Here is a 17,243-nt window from a genome sequence, read left to right as displayed (position 1 = left end):
TGTAAATGAGATCCATGATGATGCACGCCATAGCTTTGCAGACCAAGCTAGTCAGGCTTATAGGCAATAGTTCCCAGCGTCCGTTGTGGCTCCATCTTTGTAAAGCGGAATAACCGTTGCTGTGTGCCACTATGTGGGCACATAGCCTTTGGAGAGGCTGAGTTTAAACAATGTGTTTAGGTGAGGGATTAGTTAATCTTTGAGCTTGTGTAGGACACAGCCTGGGACACCGTCCGGTCCCATTGATGCTGTGTTTTTGGCTTTGGAGAGGGCTGTTTTAACCTGAGTGTCTGTGATTTCAGGGGCACTACATTCTTCTGGTGTAGTTATGGTCCCTTTTGGGGGTGAGAGGGGGTGTGAAGTTTGCACTGAACCTGTCTGCCAAGATGTTGGCTATATCGGTCGGTTCAGTGTATTTTGTGCCATTCTGCACTAACTCCAAGCAGATCTGAGAATTGCCACTTAGATTGTTGACATAGCTAAAGAATGCCTTGTGGTTATCTTTGGAGTCAATGGCAATTTTTCTTTCGAAGCTAGCCTTGGATGATTTTATGAGGGAACATAGTTTCCTGCTGATACTGATCAGGGATGTCTTCCCTTCTTGGGATTTTACTCTTTTCTGTACTAGTTTCCTCCTTCTATTGTATAGCTTGTTTATGACAGGGGTCCACCAGACTGGTTTCCTTTTCTTGGAGGAGTGAGTCTTGGTTTTGTTTGGGATAGCACAATCCACACATTCTTGTAGGTGCCCATAAAGTGCATTAGTGAAGGATTTTGCAGCTTGGACAGCGTTATCCTTTAGCATGGGGGCTTTGAAACTTCCCACCTCGGTCTTAAGTAATGTGAAGTTTGCTTCTGAAAAGTTTTTCACGGTTGTTTATTTGACCGGGGGTGGTGGCAGAATGTGGATATCTAGAGTGATTTGTTTATGGTCAGATCTAACCAGCGAGGGGTTGACCTCCAGTGTGGAACACCGCTCGCCCATCTTGATGGTGACCAGGTCCAATACATTGTCACCTCTGGTGAGGGTGTTGACCAGTTGATCCAGGGCATTTGAGTTTATAAATTGTAGGAAATGTTGAGCAAGGGAGTTTGTACTTGAGTAGTTCTCCCAGTTAATGTCTGGGTAATTGAAATCACCCAATATCAGGGTGTTTGGTAGGAACTTTATGTTTCCCAGTGTTTCCAGGAATGCGGACTGGGGGTCCTGGGACATGGTGGGTGATCTGTAGCAAGCTATAATTTGAATAGCAGTTTTGCCCGTTGTTAGTTGAACGTGGATGATCTCTGAAGCATCATGCTGTGCCACTAACCTGAAGGTGTGGGTATTCTTGATGAATATGGATACCCCCCCACATTTTGTATTTCAGTCCAGGTTTTGTGGCCAAAATGTATGATATGAGTTGTAGCCTGGTAGTGCTGGGGTGCTCTCTGGAGCCTTAAACCAGGTTTCTGTTACTGCACATATATTGATTTTCTCCATACTGAGGAGTGGCTCGAGTGCAGGCATTTTGAGGTTTAGACTTCTGGCATTGAGCAGCATTACCCTCAGTTTTTTGTTACGTGTGCTATTTACGGCGGTGGGTTTGTCTTTTGAGCCTTGCCTAAAAAAGGCACTATGGGGGTGGCAAGAGCCTTGGCCAGTATTCGAAAGCCTAAGGGTGACAGGTGCAAGCCGTCTCTAGCGAAGCAGCGTGGCTTGTCACGCATGTCATCCCAGACTGACAGACACTGGATCCCCTTTGAATGACACCAGAAGCTTAGCCAATCGTTGAAATTGATAATTTTTTCTCTATACTGTGGTATCATTCTTGGTGAGGGCAGGATGCTACTCAGGGTCAGGGTCATACTGGTCTGGGCTACGTGATCAGAGAGCTCCTCCATATCTCTTTTCATGTAGTCTAGGGAGGTACGGCTCAGGTCATTCACACCAACATGGACAATGACAGAATCATATTTGTACTTGCTCTGGAGTGACCTGAGTGCTTGTGTTATGTGGCGGATCCTGGCACCCGACAGGCAACTAACAGTAACCTTCTCCTTGTTCAGCCTAGTGAGTGGGACATCAGTGTGCCTGACTATAGAGTCGCCTATTACTAGTGTGTTGGGTATGTTATTTTGCCTTAAGGGCTGTGATTGTGTGGCACACTGGTTTTGTGAAGTATGTGTTTCATGGTTTGTGTTGGGGGGGTGGAAGTTGCTTGGATGTCTGTTTTGGAGGTCTCTGTTGCTTTTGCAGATTTTTATTTAGAGCCTCCAAGTATGTTTTTGTGTATTTATGTGTGTTTTTTGCCAGTGCTGGTTTCATAGGTCTATGTGAGACTGGTGGTGTGATGCAAGTAATTTCCTTCTCCTCTTGACTGCCAGGTCCAGTCTTGGGTTGAGACAGCTTAGCCTCCAGTTTGGCTGTATAATTGCATCTCTCGCATGTATTAGTGTTTGGTGGAAGGAGGAGATTGTTGTCTGTGTACATGAGGCAATTGTAACATTGTCTAAAAATGCCCATATTCACCAGTTGGACTGGAGAGTACACCTGAAACTGCCGTTTGGACATGCCTGGATAGGTACAGTGAACTGTTTTACTGACTGGCTGGTAAGGTCGAATAGAGAGCTTTGTCCTTCTCTACAATATAGGGGGGGTCTAGTGCTAAGGTTTATTAGTGATTGCTATGAGTTTTGATCAAGTGCCGGGATGAGAAGTGAATGATTTGAGTGCTTAAGTTGAAAGTTTGTCTAGTTTCAAGGGAAAAATTGAAGAGTAGACTTTGTGGAGCCAGAAAGAGTTATACCCTAGCTAACTGGCACTGCCCGGAGCGCAAAACCTTGCAAATGCGGGTTTTATAGCAGGGAAATGAAAGAGATAGAAATTAGGCCAAAATGGCAATAAACTACTAATATCTGGGCTGAAACTACTCCTCCAGGGACAGAAAGGCTGCTCAAAGCTCCCTCTCTCACAGTGAACAGAGAAACTTCCTTCTATCCAGATAAGGTATGGGCAAACACAGAAACTTGTAACACAGCCCTGAATTCAGCACTGACCTGAAAACTGGACTAAACCAGCTTAGAAAGGTTGGAAAACAAGTTTTTTTTGTTGTTGTTTTTTTCAGAAAATAAAGCAGATACAATCAAAAAAATACTTTAAATGCACAGAAATGGCTATCACACTTGAGTGTGTAGCCTAAATAGTTAAACAAGTAATTTAAACACAAAAACGACTTTGTTAAAGTGCAGGCAGTAAAATAAGTACAATATGAAGCTGAAAAAAGCTTTTTAAATCACATAAACTCTAGAAAATCAGCATTTTAGGTGGAATTTGCTAAAGGTAGCAAGAAAATGCAGAAAAAAATGATAATCACTCCAAAGTCTCTCTTTTGTCTCTCTGCTGCTGTAGAACTCTGCAGGGCACCAGGCAGGAGCTTGCTGAGCTGTATACTAGCACAAAAACTTTGCAAATGCAGGTTTTATAGCAGGGAAATGAAAGAGATACCAATTAGCCCAAAATGGCAAATAAACTACTAATTTCTGGGCTGAAACCACTCCTCCAGGGACAGATAGGCTGCTTAAAGCTTCCTCTCTCACAGTGAACAGAGAAACTTCCTTCTATCCACGTAAGGTATGGGCAAACACAGAAACTTGTAACACAGCCCTGAATTCAGCACTAACCTGAAAACTGGACTAAACTAGCTTAGAAAGGTGGGAAAACAAGTATTTTTTTTGTTTTTTTTGTGTTTTTCAGAAAATAAAGCAGATACAATTAAAAAAACACTTTAAATACACAGAAATGGCTATCACACTTAAGTGTGTAGCCTACTACAGTTAAACAGGTAATTTAAACACAAAAACTACTTTGTTAAAGTGCAGGCAGTAAAATAAGTACAATTTGTAGCTGAAACAAGCTTTTTAAATCACAAAAACTCTAGAAAATTGGCGTTTTAGGTGGAATTAGCTAAAGGCAGCAAAAAAATGCAGAAAAATTATACTTAATCATGCCAAAGTCTCCCTTTTGTCTCTCTGTTGCTGTAGAACTCTGCAGGGCACTAGGCAGGAGCTTGCTGAGCTGTATACTAGCACAAACACTTTGCAAATGCAGGTTTTATAGCAGGGAAATGAAAGAGATAGAAATTAGCCCAAAATGGCAAATAAACTACTAATTTCTGAGCTGAAACCACTCCTCCAGGGACAGATAGGCTGCTCAAAGCTCCCTCTCTCACAGTGAACAGAGAAACTTCCTTCTATCCAAGTAAGGTATGGGCAAACACAGAAACTTGTAACACAGCCCTGAATTCTGCACTAACCTGAAAACTGGACTAAACTAGCTTAGAAATGTGGGAAAACAAATACATTTTTTTTTTTGGGGGGGGGGTTTGTTTTTTTTTCAGAAAATAAAGCAGATACAATCAACAAAACACTTTAAATGCACAGAAATGGCTATCACACTTGAGTGTGTAGCCTACAACAGTTAAACAGGTAATTTAAACACAAAAACAGCTTTGTTAAAGTGCAGGCAGTAAAATAAGTACAGTATGTAGCTGAAACAAGCTTTTTAAATCACAGAAAATTGGCATTTTAGGCAGAATTAGCTAAAGGCAGCAAGAAAATGCAGAAAAATGATACGTAATCACTCCAAAGTCTCTCTTTTGTCTCTCTGCTGCTGTAGAACTCTGCAGAGCACCAGGAAGGAGCTTGCTGAGCTGTCTTATTTTGAGAATTTGATTAAATGGATGTTCGAAGTTATGGTCTCTAGGTTTTGCGATTCAGGTATCTGGGTCTTCAGCTTTATATATATGTCTTCTCTTCTTCGCTTGTTTTCAGCAATACAACTCAAATTAGAATGCTTTAACATCTTGAGATTAAAAAAGTTGTATAATCAGGCCTTGACTTTTTACTGCACATTAAGAATGGCTTCTGAAATAGAGCTTCTTGTACGGTATACAGTCAAGCAGAGGGAGAATACTTGCTTTATATATGTTTTTTGTTTAAGTGAATGTGCATGTAAAGTTATAAGCATGTCTAGAATTAGTTAGTAACTTATGTAAATATGTTCCTCATTAGAAGAGTGACAAGAACACGATGTGGCAGAATAATGGGGGGGGGGGGTTCTACTGCATGATCTGCTCTTAAATGCTGATTTGTGTCCCAGTATGTATTCACATAATTCTTGTCTTTTTTCTCTATCCCTTTGATAATAATGAATTCTATGTTTTAACCTGCTTTTACAAAGTCTGCATTATATGTATATTGGCATCAATTGTAAGTTTTTTTTCTCGACAAACACAAAATCCTTATTTGCATTTTAAATGTGTGGCCAGAAAAAAAGCTTTGGTTGTTTTAATTGACAACCTGGGAGGTGTGAAATCTAACCATTAGCAATCACTTGGGCTGAACAAAATTATTTTCAGATTTTTGTTTCGAAGGGTAGCAACCGTAGTATTTTAACTCTAAATTACTTAAGTTCTACATTTTAATAACATGTATTGAACTCAGTATTTTATTAGCTGCACAGTATTGTTAACTCATATTAGTTAAAGCAATATTATATATACATTGCACATTCAGACGTTATTAATGCAAAGTGACTATAATATCTACCATTGTACTATTATAGAATATGAAAGTTAAACAGTCTTGAGAAGCTAGAATTATGAATGTTGGGGAGTATGATGTCTGGTAGCTAGCGTAGTAAACTGAAACTCTGAGATTTTTGGGGAAACTGGCATAGATAGCTTCCTGACTGCCCACCTTATAACTATCTATGAACCTAAAGAATAAACATTTGTTTAAATTGATACAAAGAACATAATAATAAGGGAAAGGAAACTAAAACAGATTTGCTTTTTTTTCCTGTATAATAGTTTAATACATATTAGTTAAAGCAATAATGTATAAGATCTGAGCATTTAGACATTTTGCGTCATACAACTAACAGTTAGTAATAGGTCCAGATGTCAGAACAAATGGCTTATGACTTCATTTATGGAACTTGAGCAGTCCTGAGAAAGTTAATAATGTGAGTATTGGGGAAAGTCTGAAGTCTGGCAGTTAATGCAGTCCATTGAAGTTATGAGCTGTTAACAAGGTGTTGCTTGTGATGCCTTGTTTGATACTCATAGCTTTCTTTTGCCTAGTGTGTAACTCTGAGCAGGTTACATAGCTAGTCAGTGCTTTGGGGTTTTTACGAAACAAGGTTAATGTCCTTAATAGTCTGCTTGACTACCTATCTGGTAACTACCTATAAACCTAAAGATTAAAATAGGATTCAATTGGTGAAACCTAATGCAGGATAATAATAATAGTAATAATAATAATAATAACTAAACAGATTTTTTTTTCTTTTTTGAACTTTCTCATTTAGATAGTCAGTTTTATAATCTTCATCATCATCAACTGCCTCTTTCTCATTTCCTGCATAGGCTTGAGTCGTCACATCATATGTTACCATCTCTCTTGATTTAATGTCACTCTCTTACCTTTTCAGCAGCCATGCCTGACTGTCATATGCTTTCTCTCATATGCTCTATCCATCTCTTTGCTGGATGCCCTCTTTTAATCTTTCCTTTTTCCTGTCTGTCGCAAATCTTCTTCACCAAATTGTCTTCTGCTTTCCTGCACATGTGCCTGAACCCCCATAATCTGTTCTCTTTGACATTCTCTGAAATTGGAGCTACTTGGTTTTCTACTTTAATTTCCTCATTTCTTCAGCTGTCCAATGGTGTTGCATTCTTCCACCTGTTTCAGGCACTTCATCACCATCACGTCTAGCTTCCTCTGCCTTCATTGCCCAGGTTTCTGTGCCATGCAGTATTATAGTACATACCTGTTTTGTGCAACTTACCTTTTAGCTTCTTTGGCATTTTTCAATCACACACTACCCTTGACACTCTCTGCCATTTGGCTGAAGCCTCTTTGATTCAATGATGACCTCATCATTCAGACTTCCCTTCTCCTTAAAACACCCTACCAGATACTAGAAGCTGTTAAACTGTTGTCCTACTTCCTTTCTATCTCAATTCTCAGCTCTTTCTGATTTTGCCTATTTACTGCCATTACAACTGCCTTATCTGTACTCAGTTTCATCTCATGTGCCTTCTGTTTGGCATTCCATTGCCATATATTTGGCTGAAATTCTTGCTCAGAGTCTGCCTATAATGTCACATTGCCTACATACAACAGCTTTGTTGATCTGTCCCATCCAACCTGTTTGCTAATGAAGTTCATCACCAGCAGTGGGCTCAGAGCTGAACTCTAATGAATACCCACTCCCACCGGTAACTCTTCTTTGAGTCTGAACACTGTTTGTACTTGTGTCAAGGGTCCTTCTACATAGCCTGCACTAACTTTATCAATGTTTCTGCGACTTCAAACCATTGCAGGACTGCCCAATTCTCCAAGTTTAGGAATACCCAATTTGACTCTTTCCTCACCTCTAGCTCTACTCATCTATGTGTCTCACTGCAATGAATAGATCAAGTCTGCTGCAACCTGATCTGAAAACCACCTGCTTACTTTCTACTTCTCCATGTCTTCTTTTATCAATCACCATCTCCGGAAATGTCACGCAGTGTGACAGGACATTGATACCTCCATATTGCCTGAAGTTGTGAATGTCCTTTTTGCCACTATACAGTGGCCTTAGTATGCTTATTTTCCAGTCATTTAGACATATGTCTTCCTCTTCAATTGCAATAAGTACCCTCGAGAGCCATTTTTCCCCTTACTCACCCAACATCTTGATCATATCTGCAGTGATCTCATCTGAGCCTGCTGCTTTCTCTGACTTCATTTTCGTTAGTGACCGTCTTACTTCTTCTAGGGTGGGCTCCTCTTCTTTTTCATCACAGGCCATGTCCTATGCAATAAAGCTTCTTTGCTTTTTTCTTTTCATTCAGAAGCTGCTGGAAGTACTCCTTCCATCCGTCTTTTGCCTGTAAACTGATGAGCAGGTTGTTGCTGGCATCCCTTATGAATGGTGTCTGATGACTATCTTATTTATCATTTGTCTTTACCTTCCAATCGGATAGAGTTTCTTTATGTCATCTACTAAGTAATTTTCCATAAACTCAGAGTTCCTCTGATGCCGTCTTATTCACTACTGCAACTGCTATCTTAGGCTTTGTGTTAGCCAAAACAGTACTTCTTATTAGCCTTGTCTGTCCTTTCTATCTCCCACTTTTTCCTGCACTCCTTTTTCTTTTGATGATTTCCTGGACTTCTGCATTCCACCACCAGCTTTCCTTAAGGACCTTATTTCACCACCTGGCTCAACCACATACCTGTTCTAAAGTCCTCACACATCTTATTTTGAGGCACTAACATTTTGCTTCACCTCCACCTAGTTCCTCTTCCTTCTGAGGTGTTAGACCCCTGAGTATTTCCTTAAACTCTTATGACTTCTCTCCAGTCAACTTCCAGGTTTTCAGTCTAGTCTCTGTTGAGCTCAGAGCCTCCTGTGACCACTGCTTGCAACTGATTGTGTCAAGTGGTTTATGTTATGGGCCATCTGATTCACTAGGGATGACTTTGCAATCACTGATTCTACACCAAAGCCCTTTCCTTATAAGGAGGAAGTCTACCTGAGGTGCATTTTGGTCACTCATGAAGTGATTGTCTTTTCCCACTCAACCATGTGTTGGCCAGCATCAAGCCATTTGCCATGCAGAAGTCTGGAATGAGCTTTCCTTCTTTATTTCTGATATCCCACCCATGTGGACTCGTGCAGTGCTTATATCCTGTTCTATCTGTCCCAATATATCCAATTATAAATAACCTAAATAAAGCATTTCTTTAATTGTATCTACCTGTCTATCCACAACCCCTTTTTCCCATTTTTCCACGAGTTCAAGGTGTGACTTCCTCAGTGACAATCATCTCGAGCCAATGTTCATTCCACTGGGCAGCGAGCACACACACGCTCTCTCTCTCTGAGTTATTCCTCTCACCTAAATAATCTGGTAGCAAAATGGTTCTTGTATTACAGAGACAAGAAATGAGACAGTTTTCCTCCTTGAATGATTAGTTTGAATACATTTCAATATGTGTGAACATCAGTGACAGAATCGTAACTAAATTATCTGTACTTTGTCCAGGTAGCTTTAACTCTTTATTCTTGCTATTACCATCTTGCTGGAGATAGCACTTTTTCAGCTTCATAGTCTTTGTAGTGTTACTATGCCATGGTGGTACAGCAGTAGCGTTGTTGCCTCACAGCAAGAGGATCTCCCGTTCGATTCTCGGGTGGAGTGCGGGGAGTGCCTTCTGTGTGAAGTCTGCATGTCCTCCCCGCGGTTGGGTGGCATTCGAAAGACATGCGTAAATGGGTGTGCCTTTATTGAAGGTTGGACATTGAGCTGGCACCTCGACGTTCGTGAAAATCTACTGCCAATCATTAGCAGACTGGAGTTCCGCTGTGGTGACCCCTAACCGGGAAAAGCCGAAAGACAAACAACAACAACTCTTTGTAGTGTTACTGTCCAAGGTGTTTATGTAAACACACATCTTCTTTAGTACTTTCCATGATTTATCCGTTGTTGCCTACAGTTTTCAACTTGTTACATATGAGATGAAGATACAGGGATGAGATAGGAAGAAAGACAAACAGTAAGGGAAAGTCACATTGGTGCGCACTGGTGCCATGTGTTGTAACCAGCAGTGACATTATTTTCAGAATAAATTACTATGCTATAGCCCTGTAGCAGGATTGCTTGGCACTATCTGTAAGTACCAGAACATTGCTATCTACTGCCTGGCATTATCCTTGGTGCATTCCGCAGAACAATTGCTGATGGTTTGCACACCCTTGTTAAAGTGCTCTATTCCATGCATAATTATTGTTTTGTTTGTTTATTTATCTATTGAAGTTTGATTACTGGGAAAGTCTGATTGGGTAGAAGCCCATTTTCAGCAGAGGCGCAGGCAGAAAGATTCCAAATTAATACAAAAGATTTTGAGAAAAATAATTATACAGTATTCAAAAATAAAACAAAAACATCTACAGTTTAAATAATTATAACAAATTAGATGTTATATAAAAACATTGGTTAAGAATCAGTACAAGGTATATGGCAATCATTTAATAGTTACAGAAATTTCAGGCAGTTTGTAGAGAAATTAAAGGTAAATTAGTCTAATACAAACAGGAATTGCAGTATGAAGTGAGGGGAAAACAGGTTAATGGTATAATTGGAGAGAAAAACAGGGAACAGAATTAGATAGCAATAAGGAAGTAAATGAAAAAAAGGGATAGTAAGGAGGTATAAGAAAGGAAAATGTGCTTGTTCAGATTTATGGGTATAGTTTATTATGGTTTTAACCAAGAACAGAGCCAGATTTCAGCTGGGAAGTCTTTCGGATTGGTTTTGAATGATGGGAGGGAGGGTATAGACCTGATGGATACAGGTAAGGAGTTTCAGGCCTTACCAACCTTGTATGAGTACAGACAAACATTAGGAACAAGCCTGAGAGCAGGATGATCTAAAGAAAATCATAAATGTCACCAAATCTGCAAACTACATGTATTTTAAATGAGTGCAGCAGATTTCATGCAGCTTTGTCTTTATCCCTGATAGAATGCTACTAGTTTTGGCACAGACTGTATGAAGGAGCTGAAAAAACATGTCAGTGCCATATTGTTTGGTGTTAGTACTGGTGCAGTATGGGAGATGCAGTTATCCTAAAGGGGAATGTAGCTGACATCTAACAAGACAGAAAGAAGATGTAGCAGCATCTCAGTGATAAGCAGTGCTAGAATAAACCTGATGGACAGTATCAGTTCTACGTGCGTGCTTATTATGATAGAACTGCATTAACAGACTTGGAGTTCCCATCAAACCAAAATATGCATACATTTTTATTTCACATTTTGTTTTCTGTTTTCCTTGTCCACATGCTATTGAAAGAAGAAATTCAGATGACAAATCAGACACTTCACTCATTAATTACATTTTATGGGTTCAATCTAAATTTTGACAAAAAAAAAAAATGCTTACTGACCATATACCTATGCACTGCTTTGAATGGGTCTGCTTTCTGTTCAGGGGGGGGGGGTCATGTAAAGCAGTTTCCAGGAAAAATTCTCAAAATAATTTTATGACTAAAAGACTCCAACAACCTGGTAGAAAATTCTAACAGATAATTTATGTGACTGATATGCATCTTCCTACACAGCATGCAGTTTAGAGTTTCTCAGGGCTGTTACTATTAAATTACATAGTATATTACTGATATAATCCATTTATAATTTCTATTTGCCAACTACAGCTTGCAATTTAGTATTTAAACTATAGAATGAATAGCCATTAAAGGCAGCTTGAAAAGAGAAACTATCTGAAGTTCTCTGTTTCTTTTCTTTATGGTTTGTTTATCTGCAAGGAAAAATGAAAAATGTGTTTATAAACTGATTCTCTAATTCTGAACAACGTAACCTCTCCCCCTATCTACTCCTCTCCATAACTTTCACCATGCAGCACTGTTAATACTAAACTGTCATTTAAAGTGGCATAAAAATTTGCTGTTGCTTCCATTTATATCCCACCAGGTAAAAACATCCCCATCCTTGAACACATACCATCATGGATTTCATACAATATACCCTGTCATCCTCGGTGATGTAAATATAGCCTGGAAAATGCTTAGCACAGACTCACCAAACCTCAGAATAAATCTTCATGGTTTCAATCAACTAATTACAACCCCCACACATTTAAATAAAAACTCTAATAACAGCTCTATCCTTGACTGGATCCTCACAACTGATTCAAATCTCTATCACAACCCCTGTACTCTACTCGATACCATAAGTGACCATCTGTCCAACCACATCCAAAGACACTCTCTCCAACTGTACAGGTCTCATTTATACAAAGACTGCCACAAACTCTCCAGTTTTAATTATGTTACATTTAATAACAGACTCTAATCCATCAACTGGTCCTGACTCTGTCACCATCTCCTTAAGGATGCAGTACTTAAATTGAACCACATCTTTCTAGATATTCTCAACTCCCTAGCACCCCTAAGGAAAATTAGGATATAATCAAACTATGCCTCCTGGCTTGCAAAAGACACTCTCTACTGTATGCATAAAAGAGATAGATAGTGCTTGCAAATCCTGGCTAAAAAACAAATCCCCTACATACTTTCAAAACTACAAACAACTCAGAAACTGCCCCCCAAAAAAAAAAAAAATTAACAATGACAAGAAAAAATTATACATTAAAGCCCCAACTAACCGCTACTCAAATCCCAAAAACTGTTGGAGCACCATCAACAAAATTCATCACCCAGGAAGTCATATAACCTCAAACCACTATCCAAACAACACAGCACAAGATACCGCCACCATCCTCAACTGCCAATTTATCGACTCTATCCACAAACAAACACGCTAGACCATAACACCTATCTCCCTACCCCTCCCCTTCCAAATACCAACAAAACTCCCTTTTCACTTAAACCAGTCTCCACTGCCTAAATTCACTCCAGCATAAACTAAAACCATGTTCTCCCTCTACTGATAATTTACCCCCCTTTTTCTAAAGCTCTCTGTAGACTCAATAGCCTATCCAATTTCTATACTAATAAATAGATCAGTTCAAGAATCCATAGTTCATGACACCTGAAACCATTCTATTCTATACTTCTACACAAAGGAGGAAACTCCACTGACCTTTTCAATTTCAGACACATACCTATCCTTTCACCACTTTCAAAAATCCTCAAAAAATGTATACACACAGCTTCTCAATTTTCTAATCCAAGAAAACCTTCTGACACCTACCCAACATGACTTTCAGCCTAACCAAACATTGCTACTGCCCTTATATGTTTTACTCATACTGTTGCTGAAGCTAGAGACAACAGCCAATGTGTCTCTTGTCTGTTCCTAGACCTCTCAAAAGCCTTAGATACGGTATCTCACTCTAAGCTTCTAACAAAACTATCATATCTCAGCCTGTCACCCGCCACCTTTAAATGTTCCTCCAGATACCTTACCAACAGGCAACAGTCCATCAGATAGCACACCTCCTGCTCCCCCTTTCTACCCAGTCAAACAGGAGTCCCCCAGGGCTCCATTCTTGGACCGCTACTATTCAACATTTTTATTAACAACCTACATACATCCTACGGCCACTCCTCTCTTATTCAATATGCAGATGACTTCACTCTTATCTCCTCCTCTGACAATATCTGTCAACTTCACACACTTACCCAAAACTCATTCCTTTCTGTTGAAAGATGGCTTACGGAAAACCAGCTCATCTTAAATCCAAACAAAACCAAACGTCTTCCCTTCTTTCCAAAATCTGTCTCTCACCACAAATCCACCTTTACCATTTCATCACTCAATAACACAATCATGAAATTAGAATTCTACACAAAGCTCCTTGGTACTATAATTGATGAACAATTAAAATTTGACCTTCACACACACACACTTCCTTCTAATGCAATTTTTTTATAGCTCTAACTCTCATGAATTCTCTACTGTGGGGTATCTCTACTTCACTCAAATATGTGAAATATCAACCTGTACTACAATTTATTATGTTCCATTCTCTGCTACAATCCATGCAAAAATTTATGTTTTCAATTTTTGTATTTCTTCCTTGCTATGTAACGATATGTCTCAAGTTATGTTTCATTTTTTGTATTGCATTTTACCTGCCATGCTATCTATGTGACAACTTACTTTGTTTCCTTCATGTCGCCAGCCTATTACTGATTATTTATTTTATCTTAAATGTACATTCATAATTGCTTTTATTGTACTGGAGCTTTTCTCCTCGGGTCTCCACTGAAATGGGCTCTTTTGCTTAGTTCAACCAAGATGGTTAAAAAATGTCAAATAAATAAATACATTATTTAACATTTGTTTATTGCTGGTATGCATATGCAAAGTAAAGGTTTCTGAAATCTATTTTAACATTCACTGTACAGTGTGTTAGCAAATTAATTATTTAGCCCTTCTTTATTACAGAACCAAACTGATAAAAAATGCAAACCTATGCATCTAGTATGCTTCTAAGTGTGATCTGGTTCTGCAAACAATGTCAGAGACATGCTTCTCTTCTATAACTGAGTGAGCTTTTGTAAATGCGTTGTTTGCAGAAAAGAACAGAATTGTGTGGCAAACCCATGCACTCAGACCAAATGACACATAATAATAGCATTTCTCTCAGGAGAAGCAAAAAGCAATACAGTAGCATGTTTGCAGATGTGTGCCTATAGTAACAAAACGCCGTCTGCAAATCTAAAGGTATGCACATTGGAACATGTATCCTAGAAACATGCCTGTGTAGGTCTATGTGTATGTGTGGGAAGGGGGATATATAGAGCAAATCCATTTAATTTACAGTGTACCTGCTGGGGCTGGGATAAGAAGCTCTCGGCTGCTGAAGCGGTCGTGCTGTGTGCGCGTGTGTGTTTGCGCGTGTGCCTAATAAAAGCTGGGTCTGACTGGGTGTAGCCAGACTTCAGGCAAAGGAAGGGCGGGGCTGAGACGGAGAGCTCAGCTCACAGCTCTGTAGTGTAAACAGTGTAGGAAGGCAGAATGACTGAGAGCGCACTGCTTACAGTAAACCATAAATAGAGCAATCGAGCTGCGATGGCTTTCTCCGCGGCAGCATCGCACTGGTATACTTAGAACAAAGACCATGGATGGATGTGCAGGGGCACTTACGTTTAGTTTGCTGCAGTTGCCCCTTAGTGGATCTGCTGGCTGACTTCTGAGAGTTTGTCTTTTTTCCAATGGCTTTGGCTACTGCTTTTCCTTCTTATTGGGAACTGTGACCTCCTAAAGTGATGGATACGAACATGAGGAAGTTTACTGTACGGAGATTCTTCTCAGTTTACCTGCGTAAGAAATCTCGCTCAAAGAGCTCCAGCATCAGTAGATTTGAGGTACTTGCTTTAGTACACCTTTCCAAAGTATTAGAGGTTTGATAAGCAGCCTTTATGTACCATTTAAAATGCTGTGGGGTCCGCACTGCATGTTGTTCTGCAAACATTCCAGCCAGGTGTTAAGAGAGGTATAAACTTTTAAGTGTGGCAGTGAGAACTGTAATCTATGATTTGTTTTCCCTTTATTTTACGTAGTCCTTGAAACACGTTTCCACGCCATTTAGTTTTGTATCTCTGCTCCAATATAGCTGCATTTTATACAAGAATCAGAGGAGAAATGTCTTTGCTTTAATAATGCATGCATTCCTTCGTATCTTTTATGTCAGTCTTATACACCATTCTTATGGTAAAAAGCAAATTCATTTTGACAGTATTCCACGTGGTAGGATTCTTGCTTATTTCTTTTTCCCTGGTTGTCTCAGAAGATACTATATTTTGACTGCATGCATATGTCCTTTTTTTCTGTTGCTGTTTAAAGTAGAAATGTGAGTGAATGCAGATTTAATGAGGTATAAATACAGATATTGAAGGTGTAGGAAGAACATCTGTTCCCCTTGTAAATTGTTAGCATTTAGGCTGCAGTATGGTGTGCATGTGTGAGGTTTCCCATAAGAAGTTTAAGCGTTGCAGTAGACATGTGTGAGTAGCTTGGGCCTTTCTAATCACACTGCTCTTCCTTTGTACCTGTCTCAGTTATGAGTCCAGTAAGCGAATTTCTCAGCAACATCACCCCCTCTCTGACCCCACAATGTGCACCTGAAGACAAAACAAATGCATATAGCTGCTAAGTAAAGGAACACAAATTGTGTTATCACTAAATGCATATAGCTGCTAAGTAAAGGAACACAAATTGTGTTATCACTAAATGCATATAGCTGCTAAGTAAAGGAACACAAATTGTGTTATCACTAGTTCCAGATGGCAATCATGCAAAAAAGAATTAGAGTAAAATTATTTTATAAAAAGATAAAAGCAAATGAAACCCATGTGCCATAAAGTAGCAATGCAGCATTTGAGAGGTTTTGTTTGACTTTCTGAGAAGGTATCTGTTTGCCAGAACTTTTTATGAAGTTCTGATGTCTTCAACCAAGTTATTTAAATGACTATGGTTGATCTGCTATAAACCTGAATTTGGGATTCTGTAAAATGTTATGCATGTACTTTACTGACAAACTGGACCATTCTGTTTACTCTTCAGTGAATATCAAAGGTAGTGTCTCTTCCTAACACCGTAACCATTATTTTTACAGTTTGAGCACACTCGAAGTTTGGTCACTTTTTCACTAGTGCAGTGTCATAATCCATCCTTTGCAGAAAGAAGCAGATGAAGGCAGTTACCAGCACCTTCTGCTTTACATGTGACCTCAGGTATATGTATGGTGGGGGGCAGCTAGTGCCACACCCTTCTTTATGGCCTTTCCCTGACACATACAACATGGTGAGCATTTTAAGAGCATGGTGTGGCCTACATCTGATTACATCACTACATGTAGCCTGAATTATTAGAATATGCACACTAAATGTGGAGATGGAAAGAATTTCATAGCTTCGATACTGATAAGATGTAGGGAAACAGAGCAGTACAGTTATTAGTTTGCAAGCAGAAGATGGGGCTTGGTCACAGAAACTGCAGATAATCTCTCTTCTCATTTTTTTCATGTGCAGCTCCCTAAACAGGTCACAGCTGTCATCATCAGCCCAAATCTTTTGTGCTCACAGATCCAAAGAGTTTCAGCCTTTCTTTAACTTTTGGTGCCTGTTGTCAGTTGCTACAGTTAGTTGGATACATACATTATTACCAGTCTATTTACTACTATTGTTAATGACATTTGTGCCTTACCCCCTGACTGTCAGTTGTATTAAAATCAGTATGGTAACTCCATTTAAAATCAGGTCAGTTTGCTGGCATTCCATTTAGAGGCTATGCAAGACTTATTGCCAGGGAAGAAGAATTGGTAATGGGGACTTAAATGACTTGTTCATTCCCAAGTGGTATACATAGGTACCTTCTGGGGCTACAGCACATTGGCCTGAGAGATGTGTCAAATTCATTAAGCTTCGCTTCTTTTTTTCTAAACGCTATACATGTCTTCTGCATCCTAATTAAATTTAATTTAAATTGCTAACAGGCCTATCTTCATTATTTGTCTGGCAGGACTGACGCTTGCAGAAGCTATTGTAACTTACACAAAGCCAGTAGCACTTTATCACTTCATCTTTGCCTATTGTTTTAACCAGTTCCCTACTCATATACTGAATCTGCATATCTTACTTATTTTCTCTTTATTTCTCTTACTCTATAACTATTATTTTGCTACAATGTCTTAGTTATTAAATTGATGTTTTTG

The 17,243-nt window shown here is 39.3% G+C and overlaps 1 protein-coding gene across 2 annotated transcripts in view; it reads left to right on the top strand.

Annotated features, from left to right (window-relative positions):
* Positions 1-14,488: 14,488 nt before the first annotated feature.
* The window catches only part of RPS6KA2 (ribosomal protein S6 kinase A2), a 2,145,504-nt gene continuing 2,142,749 nt past the window's right edge, over positions 14,489-17,243 (top strand). For both annotated transcript variants that reach the window (XM_044069491.1, XM_044069485.1), the window contains exon 1: positions 14,489-14,895. In XM_044069491.1, coding sequence (XP_043925426.1) covers positions 14,797-14,895 — 99 coding nt within the window. In that variant the 5' untranslated portion in view covers positions 14,489-14,796. The remainder of the gene's footprint in view (positions 14,896-17,243) is intronic.

This window comes from Protopterus annectens, chromosome 1.part0, assembly GCF_019279795.1.
Source record: "Protopterus annectens isolate FY-2018-M chromosome 1.part0, PAN1.0, whole genome shotgun sequence".
Classification (NCBI taxonomy): domain Eukaryota; kingdom Metazoa; phylum Chordata; order Ceratodontiformes; family Protopteridae; genus Protopterus; species Protopterus annectens.
This window is presented reverse-complemented; position numbering and strand designations above follow the sequence as displayed.